Consider the following 12,140-nt stretch of genomic DNA (forward strand, 5'->3'; position numbering starts at 1 on the left):
GAAAGACACATCCCTTTCAAACGATTTAACCATCACTGCACATACTTTCATGTGTCCTTCACGATAGCATGGATTTTAAGTAATACAACCACTAGAGGGCGCCGCCGCGCTGATCAGAGGTCTCGCACGGACCTCCCACTTTTCTTTCACCACCGTCCAACTCACATTTGATTCCCTTCCAATCTCCTCCCAGTTGTTCTGTAGTGTTTGTCTCTGTGCCCGGGTGAAGTAACAACATACAGATGCCTAAACTTCTCACCAACTCACATAATCTCTCCTCAGAAAGTTCAGCCATTTTTAAAACTTCTTCCACTTGTCCCGTCTCGCTTGAACTATTGGCTACACTACTACACTGCCCCCACGACTACCAGAGGTACTGCTCCATAACCGTAAGCTTTCAGAAAACATGCAGAAATATGGACGTAATGAACACCAACTATGGACAGAAGGCTTTGTCCGTAACCATACGCGTATATCATTTGTATGCGCGTATCTTCGTCTTAACAATGAAAATAGAGTTGACCTGCATAGACGTCATTCGCCCTTTTTTCCAGTTCAAGCTAGGCGGAAGCTGAAGGGCATTTCCCCGGGAGGCAACCGCCATTCTGACATTAGGCCCTAATTGTTGGAATGACAACACTTAAACCTTTATTTAAACGTCCCATCATTCCGACATTTTTTGCCTCCTAAGGTCGGAATGGTGGTATTTATTTCCTTTTTTGAACGTGTTGCCATTCCGACACATCTTTTAAAAGGGTTAAGGTTAGGGTTACGGGTTGCGGGTTAGGATTAGCCTTGTCGGAATGCCGGGACGAAACTTTGTCGGAATGCCGGGACGTTCGCATGTCGGAATAGTGGTATGTCGGAATGGTGACATGTCTGAATAGTACAATGTCGGAATGGCGGTATGTCGTAATGGCAGCATGTAACCCATTTCCCCATCTTAAACCCTTTGTTATCAGTCACAGCTTTATTCCATCTATCACTGACAGTCCCATGATCTTGTGTCTCACTGACAGTCTTGTAACGGCAGACATGATAATCGTAGCTGATATGATATGTAGCATACAAACGCCAGCTCTGGCATTACAGAATTTTCTATTCAAAATGCTTTAAGTGGTTTATGTCGTCGGTGCTCTCCTCTTTGTCTCTTTTTTTAAATACTTTTTTCACACATGCAGCAGCACTCCCAAAGAGGTGTAAACAGAGTGAATTTTTAACTGAAACCAGCGGTACAGCAGTGACCAAGCTTGACACTGTGCACATTTTCATCTGTGAATGATCACAAGTGGAGCATGTTTTGTGAAATGTATCATTTAAACTTGTTCAGGGTGGTTTGTTATGGAAGTCAGAAGTTGACATGACTTGGTTAAAACTTAACCCCTTTTTTTCTCTACCCTTGCCTATATTTGGAGACGTTCCAATCCAAACAGGGTCAGAGTCCCATCCCTGCGTTACTGTTTAGTGGAATTGGTGATAAGCGCGGGGGAGTTCATGTGAGCATAGAGGCTGTTTCACATTTAATCGCAGCTGCACTGGATTTGTAATCAGCTTGCTGGAGAAGGTGAGAGCGGTCTTTCCAATCTCAACAATAAGCGCATTGTTTTTCAACATAATAATAATGGGTCCTATTTTTGTGCCAGACAAAAATGTGTTTGTTGCCATGCAGTGGCACTTCCTCCAAACTGATTTACTTCCTCTAACTTTCAGCAATATTTCCTATGACTTTCAAACAACTTAATGAGACACTTGACATTGTTGTGCTTAATTGTTACCTCTCTGGTCCATCACTTACATTCTGATGCATGCTGTTGTGTTATTCTGAACATCCCTCAGTGTTAAAATGCTCCTAGCAAGAAGCTGTTTCATGAAAAGTATGGAGGCAATGCTGGGGGGGATTGTCATAGATTATTGCTGTTTTTCAAATTGAGAAAATATTTACAGAGCATATTGTGAATGTACACTCTATGACAAGACTATTTACTGAATTTTTCAGGAAATGGCTGAAAAATAACTTACCAAAGTCATGTCCGGGTGTCTACACTAATAGACTCACAGACTTTGAGGTGCATTACTGTTAAATCCACAAAGGCTCAGGGCTGTTCTGTCAAATTGTCAAGTGCATGAGTGATCCTTTGCAGTCCACGTCTGACGTTTTTGAGGAGGGATTTACCCACAGTTCATAGTGTTGTAACGTAAAACATATGGTTACCATGGTTTCCCAGGGGAAGCCCAAAATGGTTTTAAGAAATAAATGATACTTCAGCTGTTGTCGTTCTTGAATATGTGGTGAATTGCATAATTATATATGCAACGTTTTTTATTCACTCACAGAAATGTTTCTAAATCACTTCCTGAGATCTGGTGTGTCAAACAACAGACAGATTGTCTCCTCTTTAGACTGAAGTACATGTGTTCTGTCAAATACTGTCCCGGATGTTTTCAGCAAAGCCTGTGAAGGTTCAGGGCAAAGGCATTAATGGCGGACATTGGTATTGGTGTTGATTTCAGGCATGACACATTTCCGATTCTCTGTTTCCCTCACTAGTGCTCGGCAATGGTTCGACGTGTGGCAGTGGTTGGAGCAGGCAGTGCTGGTCTGACCTCAATCAAGATCTGTCTTGATGAAGGCCTGGAGCCTGTCTGCTTTGAAAGCAGTGATGACATTGGCGGCCTGTGGAAATTTAAGGTGAGTGGAGGCATCTTTTCAAAGCGTATCCCACATGTTAATCTTATTACCAGTTCGTGCTGCATGCTGCATTCAGGATATATTAACAATGATTAACACAACACTATCGATTAAACAGTAAAATCATCTATCAGCTCTATTTTTTCTATTTGTCAACAGGACTCCCCTGAGCCAGAGCGAACCAGCATTTATCGCTCCTTGGTGATCAACACCTCCAAAGAGATGATGTGTTTCAGTGATTTTCCCATGCCCGCTGATTATCCAAATTTCATGCACAACTCCCAGCTGATGCAGTACTTCAGGCTCTATGCTAAGCACTTTGACTTGCTTAGATACATCCATTTCCAGGTGATTCTAGTTGAATTAGCCAGGAGCAATGATTGTCGTCTTCTCTACAATAATTATGTGAAGTGGAAGTTATTAATGTGTGTGTATGTTTGTGTGAATGTGGACACGCATGCTTCAGACCACAGTCAGGAGTATCACACCAAGGGCAGATTTCTCTCTGTCCGGTCAGTGGGACATAGTGACCGTTAACAGGGATGGAGAGGAAGAGAGGCAGATCTTTGACGCAGTTCTGGTGTGTTCAGGCCACTACACCCAACCGATCTTACCCCTGTCGGAGTTTCCAGGTCTGTGAACAAATATATATCGTTTTTCAGACATTTTACAGAAACTAATAGAGGAGTATTCACATTCACAAGTTCACATCTATGAATTCTATGCAAAAGACTCATTCTCCTTTGATCTGTAGCATCATCTGTATTTCTCCAGGACATGAGACGTTTTCCGGCAGGTGTTTTCACAGCTGGGAGTATAAAGATGCAGATGCCTATAGGGGAAAGAGGGTTGTGGTGGTTGGACTTGGCAATTCTGGAGGAGATATTGCAGTAGAGATTAGTAGAGCTACAGAGAAGGTAAGACACATGAAGAATAGAAAAGCTTTACTGTCCAAGGGACCTAAGACAGATGACTAAAATATATTTATTCATGGATGGATCAGTTGTTATTATTAAAGGATAAGTTCACCCCAAAATTCAGTCATTATCTACTCACCCTTATGTTGCTTGAAAGTCAGGCGTAGTTTCATAGTCCACAAAACATATCTGGAGCTTCACAGCGCTGCAGCATTCTCTTAAGCATCTGTTTAAGCATCAAAAGATGATGGAGGACGTGTTTTCAAATCTAAAAAAACAACAACCTGCAAAACATAAAATGGTTCCATACAGCTGGTCCAGCGTCTCCTAATATCCCAAACTGATTTGAAAAGAAGCTATTTAATACCCTTTTTTAAAGCCAAACTCTTCACTGAAGCTGCTAAGCTAAAAGCCTTAGCATGCACTGTGGCTGAAGAGCATTGAGGATGAACACTAAATAGCGTCTTCCAGAGACGTGAATTTAAGCAGGATAAGCTGCACATTACATTTACATTTTAAAACAAGTCCCCATCTACTTCAGATGTTTAGGAGAATGCTGCAACGTTATTTTGCTGTGAAGCTCCAGAAATGTTTTGTTGTCTACGAAACCTCAACTGACTTTCCATCTGCACGGGTGTGAGTAGATAAGACTGAATGTTGATTTTTGGGTGAACTTATCCTTTAATGTATTTTAATATAATTTTTATTGTGTAATGAGTTTTAACCTTATTTTCTTACATTACTGCTACTGGTTTCACTCTGACAGACGTTTCTCAGCACTCGTCAGGGGGCCTGGGTGGTCAGCAGATTGTCCAATAATGGTCTTCCCTTGGACATGACCTCTATCACCAGGCTCAACAACATCCTCATGAGGCTTCTTCCCAGCAATTTGGTCAACTGGGTAGTAGAGAGATCACTGAACCAAAAATATGACCACAGATTATACGGCCTGCAGCCCAGATACAGGTGACATCATTTGACCCAGATGACGTCTGTTCTTCTCTGCCTTATGATCCCAGGCCACTGGGGTTCGTGTGATTTTGTCAACCGGCTTCATACACCTTCTTTTTTTTTCACTGTGTGTTTTATTTATTATACTATGTGATTCATCTTTAAAGCCCCAGTTCATATTTTATAACCACTTAGATAAAAATTGTAGCTTAGTCTTGTAAATGATTAGTCTGATGTTGGGCAGCATAGTGATAAACACTGTCAACTGTCCCCCATGTTTACAGTATATTGGACTTTCTCCATTGGTTTGCCCAGACTTTCACCATGTAGGTTGCTCCTTTTATACCCTTAATCAAAGCCTTGGCCTCAAAACGTGTGCCCCACTGGTCATCTATCCTTTACTGATTTGTCTCCTTTGGTCAAGTGTGAGGGTTGGGGTTTAACTAAACAATTAAAAAGCCCAAAGTTTGTGCCAACGGGAGAGACAGGAACTAAAACAGAGTGTTTCAGTCAAATGAGCATGACATGTCTCCTAAAGTTGAATGGTAATGTCGGCATTTTAACATGCTTACAATGAGAATGCTAACATGCTGATATTTGTGGTATTTCCTGCTGTTTCCTGCTGTTATTCTGTCCTGTGATTCATTCAATGAAATTCATTCAATGATTCATTGTTTATAAAAGACCAAGCTTGTTCTTGTATGATTCAGTTTAATTCAGCGACCGGGTCAATTGGCTATTGTGTCCTTACTTGCAGACAATGTTTATATTTCAAATGTAATGTTGTGATGTTAATAACTTAATACAAGCATTATTGATGTTTGCTCTTCTGGCTGTGAAGAATCTTCGTAGCACAACAGGTTTGGTTGACTGCTATCATTTCCTGTCTTTCCCAGACTTTTGGACAGGAGGCCTTTGGTCAATTGTGACCTGCCTAATCAAATCCTTCAAGGAGCACTGGTGATGAAGCCCAATCTGAAAGGCTTCAAGGACTCTGGAGTTGTCTTTGAAGACGGCACTGTAGAGGCGAACATTGATGCTGTGGTCTTCTGTACAGGTTATAAAGCCAACTTCCCATTCCTGCCTCCAGCTCTGTCTGAAGGGCCTGACCAAGAGTTGACATTGTACAAGTAAGTATATTAGAGGTTGTTAGAATTTTGTTTAGCTAGGGCTGATAACTTTTATTATGAAAAAAGCATAGCGTGAAACTCTATAATACAAAATTAGAAACTGAGGCCCTGACTTACTGAGGGTGTAAACTTCATGTAGCGCATCTAACTAATGAGTTAGATAAGGAGATAGATGCCTGTCTCAAATATGTTGCAGTGGAGACTTTAGGAAGTCAAAATAACGCTCGTAAGAGCATCATGCCTTTGTAGATCTTAATTATGTGAAGCAATGTCATGCATCATAATTTTAAAGTATGACCTAACAGTTTGTTTCCTCAAATTTCAGGAGACTGTTTCCTCCTTCTCTATCAAAACCCACACTGGCAGTCATGGGTCTTTTCCAAACAAAAGGACCAATCCAGACAATTATGGAAATGCAGGCACGGTGGGCTGTGAAAGTCTTTTCCGGTAAATAATTGTGAGCTTTACATGAACTGTATATATACAGACACACACATCATTAAGTAGCCGGATGTGTCAGCTGGTGTGTTTTTATCATTAAGGTCTGAGCCGTCTTCCATCTGAGAAGAAAATGCTGGAGGTTATCGAGTGTGATACAAAGAGAAACAGCAAAAGGTAGACATTATCTTCATACTGATGTCCTGTAGATGGTAAAGGAAGATCAATCATGTTCCTCCTGTAGAAAGCAGAATTTTATAAATATTTTTAGATTATTATGTCTTAATATGTCACGAATCCACATGTCATTTTTGTTTTCTCAGCTATCCGTGCCCACGACAGGCTGCTCTCTATGTAGATTACATTTCTTACCTAGATTTCATGGCTGGAGAGGTGAGTTTAGTTCAGCTGTACATCAAACTGTGTTACTCGAGTATTACATGTATAAGACACAAGCATCATGACAGACTTCCAATCACAGATCGGGGTTCGACCAAACCTTCTGAGGCTACTGCTGCGAGATCCTGTGCTCTGGGTGAAGGTCACCTTTGGTCCCTGCACTCCTTATCAGTACCGTCTGACTGGGCCTGGACAGTGGGACGGAGCGCGTCAGGCCATCCTCACTCAGTGGGAGCGGGTGATTCAGCCTTTCAGAACCAGAGCCGTACCAGAACCAGAGAGCCGGTCGTCTGTCCTCTTCTTTCCATTGTTGCTAGTATTTGGAGGGACTGTGATAACAGCGGTGCTCCTGTCTAAAAATGAGACTGTTTCGGCTCAGATTCTGGACAGCTGCAAGATTTTCCTCAGGGACTCCGGGTTCACAGGATAACTACAATATAGGGTCCAAAATGATGTCCACATGTTGCAATATAGACACTGATTAGAGACCTTTAATATCCAGAAATGAAAAGTCTGAGAATTTTTTAAAGTCATGATCTCTACTTTAGTCCTTTTACTTTGGTGAACAAATACTGTATATATAATAATGTGGGATTGTAAAATTTCTAAATTTCTTTAAAAACATCTGAGTTTAATTCGATCACAATCTTCATCTTGATCACCTCAAGAATTTTATTTCATTCTGCTTCCCTCCTTAGAAATAGATCTGGATTTAAATGGTCCCTTTCTTATAATGGCCCCTCCAGAGTCATAGCAGGTGCTGTGAGTTAGGATGTTCACTCACTCAGTAACTCTTGCATAGACATGGTGACAAAAAGATGAAGAATCTCTCGTTAAACAGATTTAGTTACTTTCTACGTGGACTGATATTTCATTTTTAGCAAAGGGAAGTGTTTTGAGGCCGATCTCAGTGCAGTCTACACTCCTTCACTCCATGTTAATGCAGTCAGAGTGGACTGTAACACAAACTGTAGAAAACAAACTTTTTATAAGGAACATGCTCTTGTCTTTTTCTTAAACCTACATTATGATTTGGCTTAATCAGACAGGAAATAGCTTTCCTACTAGCTTGATGTGTGTCACTCAGAAAAACCAGACATAGAACATGTACCCAGTATTTTCAAAATAAGAGGAACGCCTCATTGTAGGTTGGTTAAATTTGAAGAAAATGCTCCTTAAGAGGTGAATCTGGGAGAGTAAACCACGAAGTCCAGAGACAGTGTGAATACGCTGGCAAACAGCACCATCTGGTGGCCTGTTAGTGTTGCTTTAACTCAGAAACCATCAGTGATCACAAGCTTGTGTTTGGCTTTACGTAAACTGGTGTAAAATCCAGTCTCCAGATGTTTATGCAAATTAACCCATGTTTTATGTTTTATATCTTTTATGGGTGTGTGTGTGTGTGTGTGTGTGTGTGTGTGTGTGTGTTTGAGAAACCGATCTTTCTTTGTATGGCATTGAATTTATCGAGGTTGCAATAAAATACAATTGTTTCATTTTGGTATTTGTGTGTGTTTGTTGAACTTTCTTTATTGACCTTAAGTTGACATAAACAGGAAAATAAAATAAAGACAAATTACCAAGAATATATATTTTGTCTAAATATTATTGACCTCATTTAAGCGAACTTTGTAGTATACTTTGTCTAATAGTTTGGGTGGTAGGCACCATGTCTTGCAGGCCCTGCACACCCTTAAAGGTGTGTTCAGCCTGTTGTAATGTGCTAATAGATATGCTAAAGGTGTAATTTGTATTGTCCACTTGAGACTTAAGACTTTATCTTGATTAATTCCTATTTTTTTATTTCATATATGCCCACTTGTATCCCAACTATTATATTGTTACAGTTTAAATAAAGCTGAACGCAAAAAGACACTCAGATGAGACGTCTAACACATTGGTTTATTCAGGCAGGAAAAACACTACATTCATGGTGACTTTATATAGTCAGTTATATAGTTACATGATGTAAATACACCTGGTAAGCTTAGTTGTCCCTGACCTTAACAATCCACAAAATCTCAACACGCATTCAGTGCTAACGCGATTTGCTACTGATCGCTTTTAAAGGAGACACATGCATATGCGGAAGCAAATATCACTCCACCTTCTGTGTCAGCATGGCTTTAATCTGAATTTTAGAAACAGCAGATACGGTATTTGCTTAGTTTTTTTCCGTATACTTTATTGGTGGAGCTTGTTTAGATCATTTGTGGACGGAGCTTGGACAGAAGGGCGGGGATGGTGGTTGGGTTGCGCACATGGATGTAGTAGATAGAAGCTGCTCCAGCCATGACGGTCAGGCTCAACTTAAACAGGCGGCCAGTGATGGATGCCTCTTGCTCCTTCAGCTGGAGGAGACAGTATGGAGACGGTTATGTTGAAGTTTAGCCAAATGGTCAGTCAATTTGTCACGTTAAAGTATACATTTAGCATTTCAGTGTTGATAACAGACCTGTCTGGTTTTTAGGGGCTGGTACATGCGGTCAAACTGGGTGAAGATTGCTTTGCGGGCTCCCTCCCACTTCCTTGGTCCCATCAACAGGTACTGGTGAGCCATGACGGGTCCCCACAGAACCATCTTTAGATTTAGATTTGCAACAGGAAGGTAAGGAAATAAAAAGGGATGGAATCTCCTCATTGCTGGTATAAAAAAATAACCAGTATGAAGTCTTAGATTTGTCTTTTAATAGGGTTGTAATTTCTACTGTATTGCATATGCTTTGTAACTGTGAATCTAAATAATATAAAGATATGAAAAGCGTATGATGGACTTGTGGGCTCATGTGAATACCACTAAGTTTACTGTTGTTAATATCTGAATATCTTGACGTCTTATCCATCAAAAAGACTCCTCTCATTTCACAGCAGACACCATTTTGGCAGCCGTTTGATTGATAGCTAATTTGAGCAGATAGGAGCTTCTATCAAGGCTAAAACAGCCAATGGGTGATTGTGCAGACAAGTGACCCACTCTCTCTTCTTTTTCCTCTCTCCTGAGTGACTGGCAAATAAGTTTTTGCCCCTGTTACTCTCAAGCAGTGGTATTTCGAGATCATAAAATGGCTTTTAAAATATATATATTTACCAGTAGCCTGAATATTTCCTCAGAAAAACAAGTGTTAAGTGTCCATTTTCATTGATTTTGTTTTATAATTTGAACTTGGGCCATATGAGACTATATGATATGGACCCATTGAGTTTTATAGCTAATAGGGGCAGTTACAGGTCAACCGCAGGCTTATTTTTAAGTTAAAAAAACTGAGACAATTCAGTGTGTTCAAACCATAGATCAATGTCAGAAGCTCTTACAGAGCTTATGGAAAAAATCAGCTTATAACCTTTCAAAAGAGTACTCCAAATGGCATTTTTACATACATTTCCAGGAATAAGAAGGTGTCAACATGTCCTCTTTTTGTCTGGCAGTGCAAAGATGCGTGTATGAACAGTGAGCAAGACAGAGCCAGCTGTTGCACAACTTGATAGAGAGGTCATGTTCTCCCCAGCAACACATCAGCAGAAGTCACTCAGCAAGCACAACTGTGTGCATGTAGTAGATGAATGGATCCTGTACAATAATACACAGGTACAACACTTCTTCAAGTCCCAGTGCAACATCCCTTTTTGGAAAAATATGAGCATATCCGCTCAACAATTATATTTTTTTGGTCAGACAGCAACTCCCATGATCCTATGCTACTTATGTCTTTTGTTTTCACACAAGAGATGCTTAAATGACACTGGATTAATCACTAACCATCAACTACAGAGAATATACATAGTAGATTCTCATATACATAGTAGATTCTTATTCTTATATTTTATTGTTTACTTTAGTGTTAGGAAATGTCTTTGCCTTTATCTGTTGTGCTTGTGCACTTTATTTCTTTCACCTTGGGATAGTGAGAAACGTCTTTTTGATTCCTCTGTATGTCTGGTACATGTGGAGAAACTGACAATAAAGCTGACTTGACTTGACTTGACTTGAAATAGGGTGTGCAGCTAAACTGACACACAATATGTAGTACTTCCACCCTTGTTTGGAGGTCACATCTGTTACACTGACATCTGCCAAGGTCACATTAAGATTCATTACCAGTTCAGTCACCTTATCATCAAATATGAACTGTGGGAACACTTGGTTATTAATCCCTTTACAGATAATTCCCTTTGTGGGAAATTTACAACATTACAACACAAAAGATGTAAGTGCCAGTGCCATCTGCTATCACATTAGGGTTAAATAGAAAAAGGTTGTGCTTCAACAATGATTCTTTGTGGAGTGTTGGAATCCAGTGAACAAATTCCCCCCCAAAACTTGAAAAGGCAGCACATCTCAAATTTCCAAGTCAGGGAGGACAAAATACTCACTCGTTTATTTGGCTCACCTCACAATAGATAACCGTGAATGTGTTCTAGCACAGAGCTTTCTTCGGAACGTTATCTATTGTGATGTGAGCCAAATAAACAAGTGAAATGTGAGTATTTTGTCCTCCCGGACTTGGAAATCTGTGTTGCAATGATACAATTTCTAGTTTTTTTGGAATTTGATCGCACTACCTCCAAGTTGAGATACCAGACAACATTGCATAAAACTCACATTAAAATGTGCCATATCAAAGGATTTGAACATTTTAGCAAGGCACCTTGTGCTGTATATCCACTATAATCATTCATTCACGTCATGTAATAGATTACAAAACTTTCAAACTCTGATCACTGATCCATGAACCCAGGTACTGATGCACGCCAGGAGGTTACAACATGTCCTCACTGATGGGTAGAGGTTCTTGCTTTAGTGTGTTTCTGGCGTGGTTTAAGTCACCTTAGCTTGCTGTGAATAAGTCATTTGAGTGTACAAACAGTTTTCAATTGTTCTGCGTGTAGTGGTGGTTTTACCCATAAATCACCTACATATTTTGTGACAGTCCCTTTTTTTTTATGCATGACTCTACACCTACCCCTAGGTAGTAGTGCAGCTTAACCCTATATAATTTATTTCATGTGTTTGTTGATTTCTTATTGGTTGGTTTATAAAGTAACTGTACATTTTCATTTCATCCCTCCTTTATGGCCTGTGTTTAGACGGTTTATCAGATTCCATGGTTTTTCTTCTTTTTTTTTTTTTTAACTTGTTCATAAAATCTTTTTGATATAGCAGTCTCTGGTTCCAGTTTGTTCTGGGTCTTACGAATTGAATATCCCTCGGTTACATATGTATAGATGAGTGGAGAGTGTACCTTTCTGTGGTCTGGTCATTCAGAACGTGGCCTTCAGAATTGGTCTGGCACTACAGTGTTCTCACTTGTAATGCCTGTGCCTATTCCCCTTGATCGTGCTTCAATAAATGTTTCAGTGGAAAACATCAAGTCTCCTGAAACATGTTGCCCACTTCTCAAGAATCCCTTTAACAAATTGGCGTCACAAACAGGATCCCAAGAGAACTACTGGTAAGAGCAAAATTTCTTACATTCTGCTTTTCTGCATCTTTGTTTGACAGGATCATGAAGAACTTGTATATTTGTTGCATTTCCTGTGAGCATCTAAAGCCTGGGCCAGAGCTCATCCCTACTATTCTATTATATTGTTATAGTTTGAATAAAACTGGACACAGGA

At 40.1% G+C, this 12,140-nt stretch overlaps 1 protein-coding gene across 2 annotated transcripts; it reads left to right on the forward strand.

Moving 5' to 3' along the window:
- The first annotated feature begins 1,405 nt into the window (after positions 1 to 1,405).
- Positions 1,406 to 8,020, forward strand: LOC141004333 (dimethylaniline monooxygenase [N-oxide-forming] 2-like). Of its 2 annotated transcripts, XM_073475765.1 has the most exons (11): positions 1,474 to 1,564; positions 2,549 to 2,689; positions 2,849 to 3,037; positions 3,156 to 3,321; positions 3,464 to 3,606; positions 4,373 to 4,572; positions 5,454 to 5,687; positions 6,013 to 6,134; positions 6,230 to 6,302; positions 6,449 to 6,518; positions 6,607 to 8,020. In XM_073475765.1, exons 2-11 carry the CDS (start codon positions 2,558 to 2,560, stop codon positions 6,952 to 6,954), a joined length of 1,677 nt encoding a protein of 558 aa, XP_073331866.1. In that variant the 5' UTR covers positions 1,474 to 1,564; positions 2,549 to 2,557; the 3' UTR covers positions 6,955 to 8,020. The 2 variants fall into 2 exon arrangements, 1 of the variants encoding a protein (XP_073331866.1); XR_012179810.1 differs by lacking the exons at positions 6,013 to 6,134; positions 6,230 to 6,302; positions 6,449 to 6,518; positions 6,607 to 8,020 and having other exon boundaries at positions 1,406 to 1,564; positions 4,373 to 4,634; positions 5,454 to 5,540.
- Positions 8,021 to 12,140: the final 4,120 nt, after the last annotated feature.

The sequence above is a fragment of the Pagrus major genome, chromosome 11 (assembly GCF_040436345.1).
Source record: "Pagrus major chromosome 11, Pma_NU_1.0".
Classification (NCBI taxonomy): Eukaryota; Metazoa; Chordata; class Actinopteri; order Spariformes; family Sparidae; genus Pagrus; species Pagrus major.

Bases quoted from the DNA above. Each gene is read 5' to 3' on its own strand.
- LOC141004333 (XM_073475765.1), top strand. From the start codon at position 2,558: ATGGTTCGACGTGTGGCAGTGGTTGGAGCAGGCAGTGCTGGTCTGACC. The intron at 5,688-6,012 runs GTAAGTATATTA...CTCAAATTTCAG, and splicing joins CAAGAGTTGACATTGTACAA to GAGACTGTTTCCTCCTTCTC. The intron at 6,135-6,229 runs GTAAATAATTGT...TTTATCATTAAG, and splicing joins GGCTGTGAAAGTCTTTTCCG to GTCTGAGCCGTCTTCCATCT.